General features: G+C 39.8%; 1 protein-coding gene across 4 annotated transcripts in view; it reads right to left on the bottom strand.

The window, feature by feature from the left end:
• LOC103472073 (triple functional domain protein) overlaps positions 1-18,284 on the bottom strand; it is a 79,448-nt gene that overhangs the window by 38,301 nt on the left and 22,863 nt on the right. For 2 of the 4 annotated variants that reach the window (XM_081612149.1, XM_081612148.1), the window contains exons 1-8: positions 18,132-18,216; positions 12,203-12,277; positions 8,991-9,105; positions 7,305-7,497; positions 4,149-4,253; positions 3,862-4,058; positions 2,173-2,425; positions 480-602 (exon numbers count right to left, since the gene is read on the bottom strand). In XM_081612149.1, coding sequence (XP_081468275.1) covers positions 480-602; positions 2,173-2,425; positions 3,862-4,058; positions 4,149-4,253; positions 7,305-7,497; positions 8,991-9,105; positions 12,203-12,277; positions 18,132-18,201 — 1,131 coding nt within the window. In that variant the 5' untranslated portion in view covers positions 18,202-18,216. Of the gene's footprint in view, positions 1-479; positions 603-2,172; positions 2,426-3,861; positions 4,059-4,148; positions 4,254-7,304; positions 7,498-8,990; positions 9,106-12,202; positions 12,278-18,131; positions 18,217-18,284 lie in introns of those variants that run through there. The other 2 variants (XM_081612147.1, XM_008421446.3) reach the window with 1 other exon arrangement.

Here is an 18,284-nt window from a genome sequence, read left to right as displayed (position 1 = left end):
ATTGGAATCTGTTGTTGTAGTGGTGAGGGTTTTTTGTGTGGAAAAAGAAAAATGCACAATAAAAAAGACAAATCTAAAATAAAATGAAAGATTAATCTGAAGAATCTCCTGAATCCTTAGCCGACGGACGATTTCCTCTCTTCAACCGTTTCATAATAGTTATGTAAGGTCGATCGTGAATAGAGAATAGGATTACTTAATACCTAGTTGTGTTGCTGCGATTATGTGAGAAATGTGCAGGCTGCTCTAAACAAACACCCGAACCCAGAACTAGAGGTTGATACTTAGTGCAATAACAATATGATTATGCAGTTGGTAGGGGGGCATGGACTGAAGTCCTAGTGGGCGGAAAAGCATTAGCTCCTGCTGAACATCTGTGTTTCTGTACGTGTGTGTGTGTGTGTGTGTGTGTGTGTGTGTGTGTGTGTGTGTGTGTGTGTGTGTGTGTGTGTGTGTGTGCATGCGTGCATGTGTCTTACCATGCAGTTCATTGCGAAGTGATTGTGCTGGGTTTGCAGCTCCACAGCGTGGGGGTGGTTGTTGCCAATCTCTGTGTAGCCTGCCAGGAACAAACCTTTGTTGTGCATGATCCAGTCAAACATCTGAGGCAGGAAGATGTCAAAACAGACACACACAGAAACAGACACAGGAGGAAAAAAAAACTAAAGTTAACTATCTTCAAGGGAGCATATCCAAGCAGATGGACAGGGTCCTCTCTAGGGCTGGGCAATACGGGTAAAAAGATCAAATCTTTAGATTAAAAAAAAAATTCATATCAGATCCGATTTGAATACATTTCCTTAAACTTTTTTCTAAAACTGAAATTGAAAATGACAGAATAGTATTTTCAAAAAGTGGCTTTTACTTTGGTTATCCCTTCTGGGAGTTGGACGCAACATTAGCGCCAGACTACGAGAATCTTTGTTTATTTACGAGTGCATAGTCATAATGCTAGAAAAAAACGTCTTAAAATTACAAGAAAAAGCTGTTTTAGTGAGAGAAAAAAAGGCTTCAATAAAGTTATGGAGATCTGAGGCGACCACCTCAGTTCATGTGGTTCTTTGTTCAAGATAGACAATCTTTTCTGCTACTGATAATTTAATACTGTCAAAAGATGAAGTGTTTCCTTATATGCAAAACTGATACCATATTTTACAGTTCTCAAAAATTACTACTTTATTTTCCTAACAATATAACTACATTCTGGTAATATTAATTCTGTATTATTGTATTATTTTGACTTTATCATCAAACTAATTTATTCTTGCATTTTTATAACTTTATTCTTGAGTTAATGACTTTATTTTAAAAAGAAAAACAATCATAGCCCGGCGCTTATTTTCGGTAGAGTTGACCTGAAGTCAAAGTCCAAATAAATAGAAATATTTGTGAAAACAACATGATGGCGACTCTGGGCGTGCTGACGTCACTCTGAAACCCAAGGAGTGCATGGGTGAAAAGAAAATCCCAATTACCCAAAAATTAAATAGTCAAAAAAAAAAAAAAAAAAACATCGATTAATGGATAAAATCAATAAAATCGACTTATCGCCCAGAGCCTTACTCCTCAGTAACATCTACAGTTTATTGTAGCAGGAAGTCGGAAAACAAAGCGAGACACACTGCATGCTGGTGAACCCGAGTGAGACTGAGCACGGCGCTGTCAGAATACAGAAATCGAATGCTTTCTATTAGCGGCATCCTCTCGTACTCTCTTGGAAAAAAAACAAAAAAAACTTGTGCCCTATGGTGTCCTAGCAACAAGCTCCTGCTGCTGCAGTGTATCCGATACTGCAGTCCTCCTTGCTGCTGCAGCCTGCTATTTTATTCCAATCACTCAAACATGGAGCTTTGAATTTCTCTCCCCGTCTCTATTTTTTGCCGTAGCTGTCATCGCCGGAGCCGTCTGGGTTGGAGCCAGGAGAGGCGGGTCTTTACCTGTATTAGCCTGCCTTAGCTATTATCTGTCGTAATGCCTCGTAATCGGATGAAGCTGTTCAGTTTTTACCCCCTCCTCCCCTTCACAGAAATGTAAAAACACGGACACAAGTTCGTGCGAGCGCCACAAACGGCATTAATCGATGCCATAATTAAGTTTTAGCTGATTATTGACAGCTGCCTGCCCACACTGATCACCAGCTCTTGTTATAGGTCACTTCTGCACAATCCCGACCTTCTCTGCGTCCTGCTCGAACAGCCGGAGCTGGAAGCACTGATCCAGCTGCAGTTTCCGGACGTGCCAGGCCTGGTGCAAGTGTTGTCGGGTGGAGTGGAGCTTGTCCAGCAGCTGGGTGATGCGCGGGACCAGGCCCTGGGTGTCGGCATTGCAGACGCCGACACTGCCACCGCTGCTGCTACTGCTGCTGCCGCCGGTGCTGCCATTGCGGTTGGAGAAAGCCTCGCTGCTCTGAATCCGCTGAAGCAACCTGGACATGGATTAAATAAAAATAAAAATAGAATTTCTCTTACTTTTTGCTCTTGAAGTATAATTTTGCAATTTATTCAGAAGTAGGTTGCATTTGAATCACACTTAAGGCGCTACGTAAAGTTTAATATTCACATTGCAGACGTAAGCGTCGTGTTGTTAGCTTCATATTTGGAAGCTAAAGGTGATTTACGTCCATTAAGAAATAAATATGTAACAATATGGCAGGAAGTCCGAAGCTTTATGACAGAATGCTGTTGTTAACAGATGGTCAGTGTCTACCACATCACCCAGCAGGTCATAAAGTCATAACAGAGCTGAGCAAAGTGGATAAGCAATATGATATTAGTTACATGAACATCGATGAAAAGAATTTTCACAAGGGACAGGGTGTTTTTTGCTGCTCATCTGCATTTTCTAAATAAAGAACTTTAACAGATTAGCTGAAAGTATTCCTAAAAAAAACAAACATGTTTTTAGCCATAAAGAATTCAGGTGTTTAATACATCATAGTCCAGTAGACTCCCTTTGATTGGGGACCAAAGTTGCAACATTTGTTACATTTTCAGCTGCTGCTGTTGGCTTTCACACTACCAAACAAACCTGTTCACCCCGTCTGAAGTGGGCTGCACCGAGGAAACAACACAAAATCCTCGGAACAAAACACTGAGCGCAACTTCCTTCTTCACAAAATGTAATTAAAATTGGAGTGGTGTCCGATTTTAGCAGGGGAAAGATTTGTCTTCTGTCTTTGGGTATTTGCATTTGTTTTGCTTGTATTTACCCAGAATGCCAGGTGCTACTGTCCACTTCCTGCTTTTGGAGTGGTCTCCGGTTCCATTTGCGTTCACATACGCATTCGAACCGCACTAGAGTTCTCTTCAATCCAACATAGACCTCGTTTTGTGGGCAGACCAAAGTTCAACTATTGGCCTGCATCAGAGTTCGATTATACATTCACACTTCTCTAACGAACCAGACTTTCCAGGCAAACAAACTAAAGTCCAACTAAAAAAGGTTAAGCAGGGCTGATGTAAACGCACCCTTAAAAATACTTGGATGATTTTAGCACATTTCTCATTTTAAACTATGCTTTTTTTTAATCAAAGAACAAACAAGATCATTCTTTTACCAGCCTCTGTCCAAGGATAATTTTATAAAGTATTCTTCACACTCTTTGGACACTCTCAGGAACGCACTGCAACAACAGCATCCTAGTCTTCAAGTTTCTATTTTCAACTTGTGAAATTTCACAGACTGTTTTGCAGATAATTCTTTCAAGTACAGTATTTTAGAAAGGGAAAAAAAACATAAGACAACTCATGGCTCTCATCTAAGAGAGCTCTAGTGTTCAAGTGATTTTCCAAAAGCTGTTGCATGTTAGATTTGTACATTTAGGTTTATGCATTCTGCTTCACATTGATTAAATCTATTTACCTCTGGCCCTCGGTGTCAAGCTCCTCTATTGGAGCTTTTATGATCTTCTTCTTCAGCGCAGCATGCTCCTCTATCATCCGCCTCGCCCCCTCCAGGTCTTGGGGGAAGTCTTTCCTTGACACAGTTTCCTGCATCTCTTCCAGTCGAGTCAACATCTGGGTGGCGTGACCAGAGAACTCCTCGAACGCGACTCGCACCTGGTCAAACCAAACCCAGTTAATTGCCCAAATTCACCATCTGACACAGTTGTGTTCCTTTGGGGTTTTTAGTGTGGTAGTCTGTCTCACCTCTATCCATTCTTCGTGGTTGTAGTCCAGGCTGCCGTCAAAGTCAGCTGTCAGTTGGGAGGGGTCCACAACCTTCGTCAAACCTTCAAGCGACACCATGACCGTCTGGTACAGAGATGAAAGTTGAGGTTAGCCGTTTGATAAGTCAAAACTTGTTTTTAACTCAAATACAACAAATGTATTTTGTTTCCAGGAATGAAAGATTCACATTAATATTAATGGCAGCTTCTTAATCAAGCACAAATCTCTGTTATGCAGTCAAAAAAACCTGAACTCTCTCCGTTATTAAATGAGTTCCTCTGAATGGAACATGTTTCTCAACCTTTAAAAAAAAAAAGCACTAAATTCTCCCAGCAAGGAGACATTAAAGAATTAATTTCAGAGGTACACGTTTCCTTCTTTGGCTTCGTTGCCTCTGTGTTTCTGCTAAGCCACCTCCACACAACACCCCCGCACACATGGCCGGAGAACCATGGAGACCAAGAGATAGCTTGTGGAGGCCAAACAATGCTCAGATGCACTGTTGTCCTCAAGTAAAGAAGCAAAGAAGCTTGAACTGCACAGAAAGAAAACACACCGATGCCACCACATTCACTGCAGGTGGTCAGGTTACCTCATTAACTCACTGGTACAAGGAACACAATGCTAAGCTAGCTGAAAGAAGGCTACTAAAACGTTTTCCTCACTTACAAATAAAGGTAGATGAATTGCTTTGGAAATATTCCCACTTGCTAAAAAAACAACAACAAAGAATAGCAATGGTTTGGAAACTAAAGGAGAACACAGTCTTAATGCAGCTGTAAAAGTACAATTGGCAAAGCAATGAGCGACGTGTCTGGATAGCTAGCATCTGCTAAGATGCTGCTACTGCTGCTGCCACCAGCTCAGCTTTCTGGTTGACTAATAATCATAAAAGTTTACCTGGAAAACACCAAATTTAGTGGAAATGTGTTCTTCATTTTTGCCTTGCATGTATACATCAAAAATAATAACGCATAAATATTAGTAATAATATTAAAACTGTAATAATCAACATGTAGGAATGTTTAAATTATGGGGTGAAACAATTGCAGTTTTCTGGCCGATCGCAGATCTTTAAAAAGTCAATTTCGGTTTTGGTTGATATTTTTAGGTTTGAAAAGTCACTGAGCAAAAGGCAGAGCAAAAGGAAACAGTGGCTGACTTCAGACCTCTGCAGATAAAATTGGTGGAGAAAATCAGTTTCTCATGTAAGTATTGGTTAATTGCTCAAAATTAAGGAAATCGGGGCCAATTTATCAGTGCACACCTAAAATGGTCCTGTTGAACTTGTTTTTATTTTATTTTTTTTACATGAATACTGCAAAAAACCTGTTAATATTTACTTCACGTTACCATGATAGGAAAATCTCACTGTGCCTCATTCCTAATAGAAATGTTTTATTTTTAAGCAAGCAGCTAAATTATTCTTACTGAGTTGACTGAGGTTGTTATGTCAAAATGATGTGCTGCTGGTCTTATTGTTATTTGTTGAATCAATTTAAAATCCCCATTAAGGTGCTAGTAAATAGGTTAGGTCTATTTTACCTACAGTATAATATTTACTGCATTAAAATAAAACTTCTTGCTGCTTAATAAATATGGACATTTTATCAAATTGTTCATATTAAGGGAAAGAAACCAGCAGAAGTAATTATTCCTTTGCGCGTGTAGCAGCATATACAATCAATGATCATGTGGCTTTGACAGTGCAGCCCTGCCGCAGGCTACTCCTCCTTTCAAAATAAATCAATGTAATGTCATCAGACTACATTGAACCTGCTTGCAAATGAGCATGTGAGCGATCGAAGTCGTTTCTACATCGCTCAATTCACTCACAATGCTTTGGTCAAACATTTCCACAAAGAAATGGACAAGAATTCAACAAGAAATCATTGAGCTGTTACCAGTCTACGTTTCACAGCTGTACATTGCAGTAAGCAAGGAGGGGAGATTAACTGGAATGTAAAGTTTTTGCTTAGTAGTACACGATTAAAACTACCAAAGAATTCAAAGAAATCACCTGATTTTCAGACTAGTAACACATTGGCATATTTGGTTTTGTGCTGCCAACGCATACCCAGTCTGAAAAATCGTAGTCGATCCACCTGGTAGTTCTTACAGTGCATTCTTATGCACTGTAAGAACTGTTTTTAGGTCTTCCTAAAAACAGCCCTGTTCAATATGGACGCCGTAAAAAAAAAAATAAATAAATAAAAAAATAAAATAAAAAAAAAAAGTTTGCCAGTTTTTGTAAAGGTGAGGTCTAGGTGAAGTCAATGGAAGCTCAGATATGAAAGATGGTATTTCAAAGAACGTTATATTTTCCAAAAGATTTCTTGGACACATGTATTACAGTTGTCTGGGCTGTGAAAAGTGAGAGAGAGCCAGACTTTCAGCAGAAGCTGCCCTGTATTGTTTTTTGAGCTTACGCTTACTGAACACGCTGGACGTGAACATGTTTGAAAACTTTTGGACATTTTAGGTAAAGGTCTACATGCTTCCAAACAACAATCATTGCAACTTCTGTTTTTTTTTTTTTTGTCATGCTAGTTGTGATTAGCACCCAATATAAAATCTAATAATTTAACTTAATAAGCAATCACAGCAATAAAGCTATAAGAAAATGGTTTCGGTTGTGTTCTTATCTCTTCTCATATTCTTATTCTTAAGGAGAAATCTGAGCAGAGTAAAAAATTTCATCAGTATCCCAAAACCTTTCAGAATCTAAAGTCTGGAAACTGAGCAAGCAAATATTCTCCATCTCATACTACGTCTCTAAACGAGCAGTGAAAATCAGTTTAACACATGACTGACAGCATCACGCATGCTTGTTTGTGTAGTCTGTTGAATATGATGACATTTTTTCCCCTGGCTGATGATGTCTGCATCCAAAGCAGTGAGGAGCCGAAAATAACAAAATGTTCTGACAATGAGCAGCTGAGCACAGGGCAACGGCTACAGTGGATGATACCACAGCTCAGCTGACAGCAAACGGGATTCAGAATGATGAATTCGTAGAGTCACAACACTTCTATCAGCGTAGGACCATGCAGCGTCCTCGTAAATTAATCACACGTACGTTTCTGTCCTGTCTTTTGTTGTCATAAAAAGTCTCTTTAAAGATTTTCCTCTCACCTCAAACTCAAACTTGGAGCTGCCGAAGTTGGTCCTCTGCTTCTGCCAGAAGTTGTCCGGTTTGATGATGAGGGCGACGTGGATGCACGACGGAAACGACTCTTGCAAGATCTTCAGCAGAGGCTTGATGCTGTCCCACTTGGAGCCACGCATATCAACAATGACTGTGAAGCCATGTTTACACACCTCCTCACTGGGAGCGGAGGACAGCGACGGAGGTTAGCCAGAGGAATTAAAGAGTAGTAACGGGGAGGTGGGAGGGGCGGAGAGATTGAAGAGCATAATCCAGAGAGAGCGAGAGGAGACACATGGCGGGCGTGGGAAAGGATGAGAGAGGGAGGATAGAAGGGAGAAAGGCGATGGAATTGGAAAAGAAAAAGGGGGGAAAGACGGTTAAGTACAATTAGAACAAACAGTGAAATGACGCATTTTCTCTACGGTGAGAAGCCTACGCGGCAAATGCACATCCCACACGTCCCGCCCACACGTTATAAAGCACATGAACCTGTGACAAATGAGTCAAAAACGTGCACTTTGAGACATAAACACACATCAGGACATTTGAGCAGCTTCTTTCCCCTGTATCGTTTGCATCTTGGACGCAACTCGGAAATTAAAAACAGCTTCAAATGTCTTAATAAAAAATAAATAAATCCCCAAAGACAAACGGCGAAGTTGAGGGATTTTGAAAACAAATGGTTTAGTTGCAGAGATATTCATCAATCTTTCCCAACGTAATTTACAACAGGACTCCTTTCTGTCGCTAAAACGCGCTTGCAATAATTCAGCACAATTTGCAAAACGCAGGAATGGCATTTCATTGCAAAAAAAATCATTGCATCTTTCCCTCTCTAATCATCATCTTCTGTCAGCGTAGCAGTTTGTCAGACAACAGTTGTGTGCAGAGGCTACCTTTACAAAATTAGAACTATTCAGTCACCTGAGCACGCACGCTATAAATACAGATATTTCTCTATGACTAGATGGAAAAGAGAGCACGCTTACAGGGAAGTACAGAATGTGCAAGAAATATGAAGCAGTAAGATACAGGGCTGACAGCTGGCTGAGCAGTCAGAGCAGGAGGAGAACATGGAAAGGAGGATTAAATTTAAAGGAAAAAGAAGAGTACAGAGGTAAGGATGACTGACGTTTTACCTGGGAGGTGAGGAGCTCCTTGTCCACAGCAACTACTGTTCCCTGCTGCACCGCCTCAGTTACTGCGACACTTTGTTTTGCTTTCACACACACACATACACTCTCTCTCTCTCCCTCGCTTGCACACACTTTCTCACGCATGCGCGCTCCGCCGCTGTCCGTTTTAATTCCTTCTCCGCTTCGCTCCCCTCCCCTGCCCTCCTCTCTCTGGTGATACCGCTTTCCTTCTTGTTGTCATCAGATATCTGGTACGTGTCCCTGCTCTCAGCTCAGGCTTTTCCCGCCACTGTCTCAGCATCCCCGCTTCCATAAAAATGACTTCTGGGAGCGGAGAAGCTGCAGTTATCTAACCGCTCCTGCTTTGCTGCTCACATGTTCATCTCAACCTCGTCACGTGTTTGTCTCTACACCACACGCAACATCCACTTTCTTTGATTGTTTGTATCTTTTAAGTTTATTTTTAACATAAAAAAAGTAAAAAAAATTTAAAAAAAAGTAAGAAAACGGATAGGCAGGTAATGAATATCTAACCTGGGGATGCAGGCGAGGTAGGCGATCAGTCTCCTCAGGTCATCTGCTCGTATTCTGTCGTGGTTACTTCGTGATGGAAATGTTAACACCGGACCACCACGTCGGTCTCTTCCACCTGAGGCAACAGAAACATAAGCACAGGTATTATAACTACACCTGATTTTTCATCTTTTGCCCTTGAAAATAGCAGCTTAATTAAACTTTCATTTGATATTTGTCCTTAAATCAATGTATCAAAAACAATGTAACAGATAAAATCAATATAAATGTGAATTTCGTAATATGATTCTACCAGCCACTAGACCAAGCATTGCTTTTCTGTATTAGTTAAAACTATTTTATAGTGTTTTATTCAAAAGTACTGCTTTACTGTGATGCTATGACAATCTCATACACAATCTCATTGTGTGTGTATTTAATCTAAGGTGAAATAAAAGAAACACAGCAGAGATTAATTAATGTAGTTAATTTACTGGGAATAAGTGGAATTAACTGAAAAATAAATAAAACAGGCTATATAAACTCCCCAGTAAAATCTGTGCCAACCTGTTTACCAACGCTGCAGGCTAAAAGTTCCTGTCAGCTAGCTTGCTAGCTAACACGCTAGCCCAGACAAAAGAAACACAATAAAAAAAATGCTAAGCAAAAAAGTATGGCCTAAAGCAATAACTAATGGAGGGCACTTTAATGTGAAAGAGCAAATGGCAAAAATAACTATTCTAAACAGATACTTGATGTCCTACTGGCTAAACATTGTTAGCAAGCTAATTTCAGAGCTAGTAGCTAGCAAACAGAAACATTTTTAAATGCTAAAATTTACGAACATTAAATATAGTATAACTATACTATATTTGAGTATAGTTAAAAAATGTCAACATGTTTATAATATTTTTAATGACTCGTTAGGACCCACAGTTCTTTCTTACCACAGTTACTTCTTCAAATGTGTCTCTGCTCCAACACACCTGGTTCAGAAGGTATTAATTACCTCGGACACTTGTCAATAATTCCATATAATGCTGTTAATACCCCAACAATTTAAATAAATACTCAAAAAGTAAACTCCGAACTGATTTTCTCGCTGCACTTCCTCCGATATCCAGTTAAAATAACTTTAAAATGTGGGAATAGCATGAAAAGCTTTGAAAACTGAACATATTAAAACCTTGGTATCCCTTCACACCAGAAATAAAGCCCATGCCTATCACAATACCACTGAAAAATCTGCTTTCAAGCTGGTTGCTGACCCAGAGCTAGCTTAGCTCATTATGTTGTCAGTGTGGGAGGAAATGATCTAAAATAATGATGGAATTAGTAACACGACCGAGGTTTTTTGTTGCTTTCCTGATATTGTTACCTTGTTTCAATACGAATGTTTATATACATCACCGAGGACATGCTGTTAGTTCAGCCAACATACTGTCTTAAAGATGTTGAAAATCACAAACTGTGGGCCTTCTCTGATCCAAAACCAAAGAAAAATCAATAGCAAAAATGTGGTTTCCATGGCTGTCTGTACGGATCTCCACTAATGCTGCATAAACATAACCGGATAAAGATTTCTCTTTACCAGCACTGCCTGGTCATCCTTAATACTAACTGTGATCATGTGATACAGATAACATTAAAAATGTATAATAATTTCACAAAGTTGCTTTTCAAAAAAAAAAAAAAGACTCTAAACACATATTGGTGTACAACCTTAGATGCAGTAAAAATGCTAGATGTTAAGTAATGTGTCTTTTTGCAATAGTGAATGTCTGTAAAGCAAAAATACGGCACAAAGAGATGCTGTCAGCAAATTACAAATAAATCAGCAGAAATTAAATCATAAGCCCATTTAAATAAGCCACAATTTGCATTAAAAAACCGTATAAAAAATAAGACAATTTCAGCCTAAGAGTCTTCTGGCCTCAGTCTTTGCCTGCGATTATGATTTTTTTTTTTCCACCGTTTGTCATTGTGTTTTTAGCCTGAAGCTCATCTGGTTGAAATAATAGTTCGCTCCAGATCTTTTGGAGATGAACAGACACTCATGTCGAAACTTGCAAACATGGGCCGACTGCGCTCGGCCCACAAATTGGTCGGTTTGGTCTTGTTGTCTTGCGCCCGTCTGCGCAACCCCAGAAAAAAAATAAATCAATAAATCAAACGCTCATGTAGTTTAATACAAACACAACTGACAGGCAGCATGGGCGATTTAAAAAAGGTGGAGGAGGAGGGAGACTCAGGATAATAAGCTTAGTTCATTTACTCTCCCTCTTCACCATTAGCTTCTCCTCTGCCTCCCTCTCTATCTCTCTCGTCCATTTCAAAGTCAATTACTCCGCGAGCGTCTACCCTGGGATGCGCTGGCCGACGGCAAGTCATCTCCATAGCAACGCTGTTCTGTATCTCCCTCTAGCCACCTCAGTATTATTTCATCTGAGTCATTGTCCTCATCGTTGTGCTTCTACCTGTGACCTTTGCAGCACATGCACGACAGGGACCAAAAGAGGAATCGGCGCGCGCACACACACACGCACGCACCTTCTACACTGGTATGGATGCAATCTGCATGAGTGTTATTCCTTTATACCCAAACATAGGAAGGATAATATTTTCGCGTGCAGTACAAAGAATCCTGCTGGACGTTTTTATTTTGGGGGGACCTGCTGCAAATTTTCTCTGGCACAACTCAAGCTGTCTGTGTGAGTTTTAGGATGTGTGTGTGTATGTGTGTGTTAGACGAAGCCAAGAGAAGACACGGGCAGCTGCAGCTCTTTGTTTTGCAGTCCTGTTGACACTGGTTATACAATGTACGCCAGTCAGTGTGTGTTCTGAGGGTAGTGTGTGTGTGTGTATGCATCAAAGTGTTTGAAGATAGGTCAGGGGCTAAGTGTTTGGGCCTCGGACTTACCCCTCTCCCACCTCCCCTCTCCTGAGTTTTAACAGGCAGAGTGAGCAGCTTATTATGTCCACACTGTGTGTGTGGGTACGTGTGTGTGTGTCTGTGAGAGAGAGAGCTGAAGCACTTAAAGAGACGGACCGTAGAGCATCTACAGCTTAATACCAGCTACCTGTGTGTGATGGGTCTCTGCAGCCTACTTTAAACACACTTTGATATGCCCTGAACAGACAGCTGGGGTTTGGAGATGTGTGTGTGCGTGCGTGCGTGCGTGCGTGCGTGCGTGCGTGCGGGGAGTAAAAAAAAATTGAAAAGAAAATCTTACCGGACAGAAAAGCAACTTTCTCTTTGAGGATGGGGAGCACTTCCATTGCTCTCATCTCCTCATTTCTCCGAAATCCTAAAGAAAAACAGAAGAAAGAAAGAATTAAAAAAAAGCTTAGAGTTGAAGAAGAATTAAAGAAAACATTACTGTTCCTTTTTTTCCTCTCTCCATGAGCCAAACATGTTTTGTTTTTTTTCCCACCCCTTCAGGGCAGATTACTTTGGGACAAAGCAGATGCCGTCTAATTGTAATCTGGAGATCTGCGCTTAAAAACACATGCAGCTGGGTTACGTCACAATTTATTGTCTTTTTCACTTACACACTTGGAAAAGACAAAGCTGAGTGTGAACAGCCGGAGAAACGGCTGCAGTGGGAGAAAGAGAGGCCAGAAACAACAGAAGGAAATAAAGACGGGCCTCCTAGCTCTTTCTGTACTCTAACACTACACAGTCACCAACATAAAACGGCCGAGTTTACATGTACATTTAAAGCTTCAAAATTGACTCTCTCTCTTTTTTCTTTTTTTTTTTTTTTAGCAAAATCAATTAAAAAAAAAACCCTTAAGATATAGTTTGAACAACAGACCATGGCCATTTCTTTGTACTTGTGTAGTTATTTTGCTGTTAAACCTCAATTATGCAATGGAAAACATTGCATAATTGGTTAGCATCTTTAAATCTGCAGACAGCTAACAATAATCAATGAACACATTGTTCTGGTGGTGACATCACATACGGCAAAAGGCAACTAACTAGTCATTTTGTGTTCATTTGTGTTTTTCCAAGTTGTTTTCTTGTATTTTTTTTTCCAGTTAAATTACTCCTTACAAGCTGTTCACCATTATTTGGTTGTGGGACGAAAATTATTTTCGTCCCACATTATTTAGAAAAACTTGGGAACAATAAAACAGGACCAGAATATGGCCTGGAATGGAATTCACAAACCATGTTGAAATCTGCAAAAAGTTTATCTAATTTACCTGCTGCAATATCATGAATTAAAATGCACAAGAAGTAGAAGCTGGAGTTTTTTCTACAGTTTGCATTGTACAATGCACGTTTTGTAGCGCAATCAAGTAACTATGTTACATCAAAAATGACTTGGAAGAAATTTGACTTTGCAATTTAATGCCCTCCGTTTCTTTAAAAACTCCTACTCTTTCTGGAACTCCGCCTGCAGGAAGTCCTTTCATCCTCTATTAACCCTTTAACAGAGAGTTTACCAGCGTTGAGAAGTAGCTCGTGTAATGAGCTCATTTCACCAGGCGTTTTGTAATTGCCGCCGGGTAATCTGAAGGGGCTGAGTGATGACTCTGAGGAGGAGCTTCGTCCTCGAAGGCAGCGCTAGGTCCACCCAGACATTTTACACAGCTGAATGATTGCTATAGGAGATTGATTTCTCAAACATGCATGAAAGAATCTAAGCAACTCTCCAGGCATGTTTTTGATGAGGGACTGACATTGTAACATGATGTAAAAGCTCAAAAAGTAAATTTTACATGATACTTCCCATTTTAAAATCATTTTATGCTGTTGAAATTTTAACATGGAAATGCAGACTTTCTTAACTGTGTTTTTTTTTATTAGCATATTTAAATCCTCAAGCAGCTGACAAAAACACAATAAACATATAACAGTCTCAAGCACCGTATTTGGGCTGATTAATTTTAGTAATTTTTTCTTGGATCCTGTACAGTCTCTGATTCTTTCTGTATTAATATTTTTGCTTTTGTGTAAATTTGCATGCCTCCATTTGCCTTTGCTGCTGATATTTCTATGCTATCTCATTCTATTTCCATTACTATAAATGTCTGGTGAATCATTGAACAACCCAACACTGTCATTGATACCAATAACACAAAACCATTCATGGATTAATTATAATTTACCTTAATGAGCCATTACCACGTTCAACACACAAACTCTAAAATTCTCACCAGTGAGGGAATTTTAAATTAAGTAGTTTTTATCAAAGCAAGCAAACTGTTAATAAAATAAAAACCCTGAATGTAAATGTAATAACCTCAGCTTGGCTTCTCAGACTGCTAATCTTACTCATTTGCTACTGTGTAATGAATCACCCATTAGCAGCTGAACCTTCACTCAGTTCCTTTCTTCCAAACACAGCAGCACTTTCTTGTGAAAATCTCCTGGCACACAAAAGAACTGATATCATTTCCATGCAAAGATATCTGGAGCAAATATGGAAAATAATGGCAAAATATATATATAAATAGTAATAATCTGGCAGGGATACCCAGCACAGCTAACAGTCACCCTATAAATCTCAAACTGGGTGATCTCATGGGCGTTGTGGTGTGAATTGTAATCCTGGGCTTAAGTTGAGGAGATATTCAATAAGTGAAAACCTGCTTAAGTAACTGCTGCACCCAGACACAGCATTCCCTAAAGTGATTATCTCCCATCCGAGCTTCAGCAGACAGGAACACGAATTTTGTCCTTCAGACAGAGCAGACGTCTGGTTAATGTGACTGATGAGCCGGACGGGACGTGTCCGCCCATGTGTCTCTGTGACATTCTGCCTCACCAAGACTCTCTCCTCTTTTGCCTATTCTTAGACATCTGAGTCAAGACCGTCTCTGATGTGTTACTCTCAACATCATCCTTTTTCTGGGACGTTTTGCGACAGTAATCTGCCCAACGTACGCAGAGAGCTGAATCCGTGTCAGTGTTGGTCTTCTATGCTGCTGCCAATAGCAGCTATAAACAGCTGGTCAGTATTTTTTCAATCAAAGGTACTGAAGCACTACATGAGCACCATGATAACACTCTTTTGGTATAACACTCTCTATAAGATCTAGTTATAGATCTTATAGAGAGAAGTAAACTCCATTAACCATTTTCGGGATGACAGAGGTATTCAGATTGCTACTGAGAGAGAGAATGAGAATCTAGGAGACAACAAGAAAGTTTAATGTTGTTCTGTTTGTTTGTTTGTTTGTTTTTTAACTTTCAATCAAATCATGAAGCGTGCTAGATTTGGAAAGTTTGGCAACTTTTTTGTCGCTTAAAAAAGAAAAAAAAGATCTGCATACAGTAGGAATACAGATTTTTTTTTTTTTTAAGTCGTAATGCTAATTAAGCTAACCGCTAATATATATTTAAATTAGGGCTGGAGCATATAGCTGAAAAATGTGTCACAAAAGCATTTCAGAATATATGGATAATAATTGATTAATTTTCTGGAATAATACCAAACTGGTGGCGTGACTTTTCCTGTTTCATCCACAGTTCTCGCTCCACATCGTTGTTTTATTTTTAAGCAGTTATGAGGCACAGCATCCAAGCCTTAAACTGCTGCTGCGCAAGTTACCAAAAAGGTTATTGCTAGGTAACCAAAGAGTGATTGAGTTGGTTAATCCCACCAACCTTGCTTAGCTAGCCGTGAGAGGCTGAGCGGCTAAAGCCTTCTGTCTGCCTACATCCCCCAGAATGCTGTTTGGTTCTGGATCAGAGTTCATTGAAATTATTTAATATTCTATCAGACGTATTATCTATTGATATCGATCACATGACTATCACAATATATGGAGCAGACACTCAAAAAAAGCAGACATTTACTGGAAACAAGACATACTCATTGATTTATTGATTTATTCTCCTTCCCTAATATATATGACATAGGGATGTAACTAACAATTATTTAATAATCTAGATTAACAATCTAAAGATTATTATAACAATTATGCATGTAAAAATTGGCACATTCTACAGATTTTTTATCTAATGCAATATTAGATGTAAATAACCAATTCAATTTTTTTTTTTAAAGAAATACTATGTTATTGCCTGAATGCAATAACATGGTATTTCTTTAGTAAATCTAAACCAGGTGAAGTTAAAGCCACTTGTGGAGTTTTGGCTAAAATCTATTTACAGACAAAGTTGTTTTTATCTTAAATACAAGATGTAGATGTTTTTTGTACAGTTTTGGAATAATTACGACTCTGAGTATATATTTTTTTCCCTGTAAATGTGTTTAATTTTGAGTGTCTACTCTAGTTAACAATTAATATACCACTAAATTAGTTGAGGATTATGTCTACAGTCAATTGATTGCGATTAATTCTTTCAGCCCTAATACAATATATATGTATATATTGAAAGGCACTATACATCACTTTATACCTAATTTTTGTTTGAGGTAATTACATTGAAAGTCTGTAACACTGAATTGAAAAGGAGTTAGTAGTAACTCCAGCTTCTGCTCACAGCAAAGTGTTGTATTTAAAAGAGCATGCTAATAAGACGGTAATCTCTTCTGCCACCTGAGGAAACTGGTGACAATCAGGACTTGTTTCTATCTTTACTCCATTTCACTCCCTCAACTGGTTCCCCGCCTTCTCTCAAGGGAAAACACAACAAATTAGCATGCTTAAGTACATTTCCCTGCGCGCTCGAGTAGAAAGTAGTCTTCAGTGGAAATGAAGACTACTTTCATCTGGCAGCAAATCCCTAGAATCTGAAATTGTGAAAGCTTTCTTTCTTTACCTTCCCATCATTTCATGACATTTGCTACATTTATTTCTGCCGAAAACATGCGGCAGCGCTCAAGCTGTGAGAGGCTGGAGGAGCTTAGCCCCACATGTGAGCGAACAAAGAGATCAGTCTGGATTCTCTCACTATTGAGCCATTTATCATCTGAAGCAACAACGTTTGATCAGGCCCCGCAAACTGCTGTCTGCCTGGCCGGCTGCCACTGAGCAGGAGGAAAATCAAAGGTCAAGGGGGGAAGAAAAAAAAAAGACAAATGTTGACAAGACTACAAGCTGAGGACCACAGTGTTTTTCTCTTAGAGTGAGTGTGTGTGTGTGTGTGTGTGTGTGTGTGTGTGTGTGTGTGTGTGTGTGTGTGTGAGGGCAGCAGACACTGACCGTGCCAACGGTGTGAGCTGGATACTGTGCAGTGAAATTTAACGGTCACTGGGTTAGAATTTGCTCAGCGACACAGAATCTTCTGAAAATACATCCGAAATAAATCCGACAGTTTAATGGAGGCACTAGATGCTTTTCCTAACTCCTGTAAAATCCAGAGTCTTGGGTACGGGTGCACCGATTGCAGCTTTTTGGCCGATCATCACATCTCTTTACAAAACCTGACCTACCAATTTTAATTTTGGCTTACTGCCTTTCTTTTTTGTCTGAAAATTTGCTAAATATTGCGGCAAAGTTGCTAACTTGGACTAACCTTTGTAACCCCGATGCACATGTGCACATATGACCAGTCAAGGGGACAGTGGCTGATTTTCAGACCTTTCCGAAGGTAAATGAGATTGGTGGGCAAGATTTTTTTTCTCACGCCGATAGGTGACCTCCCAAAATTAAGGAAATAATCGTCCATCCGATTCATCGGTGCCCCGTTAGCCTCGGGTGGCGCACATCTGCATGTTGGACTCGATACAGTGCATGCGGTTAAAAAAGGAAAGTTTAGAAACCAAGTCTCATCACTTTTATGCACTCTGCCGTGCACTGGGACAGGAGAAAGTGGCACAGCAGCTAAATATAGAGTAGCCAGGTCACACCCACTCTCTCTTACAAACACACACTTAGCTCATGCAGAGGTACAGGGAGACATTTCTGGATAAATGATGAGCAAACACAACTTAAAAAAAAGAGGGAGAGATGGAAAAAATGGGAGGCTAATGAGACATCTTTGAGTCTTCATAACTAGGTTGACGGAAAATAAGTGTGTGAAACTGAACAGGGAGTGATGGAGGAATGGAATAATGAGCTGGACTGAGAAGGGAAAGCACTAAGACTGTCAAGTATCTTCTGTCTGTTATTTCATCTTCCCCAACTTTTTTTTTCTTCCTCTTTTCACTTTCTCTTCAGAAAGTTTAAACTCCACATCTATCAGGGCTACAATGAAACTAACTTATCTGGCTATCTTCACCTGACAGGAAACGGTACCTGTCAGCGGGATGAGGGCAGAGCCGGTGTGTGCGTACTGCCACCTGTGATTGATTGCCCAACAAGCCATGCTTGATCACTCTTGTGTAAACCTTGGGGAAGAACATCCATAAGTTGCCGTGGATTCAGCTCCTCTGACGGAGAAAGGGTCCG

Source organism: Poecilia reticulata, chromosome 11, assembly GCF_904066995.2.
Source record: "Poecilia reticulata chromosome 11, P_reticulata-male-v2, whole genome shotgun sequence".
NCBI lineage: Eukaryota > Metazoa > Chordata > Actinopteri > Cyprinodontiformes > Poeciliidae > Poecilia > Poecilia reticulata.
The sequence above is the reverse complement of the archived record's forward strand: the minus strand, read 5'-3'. Positions and strand labels throughout refer to the sequence as shown.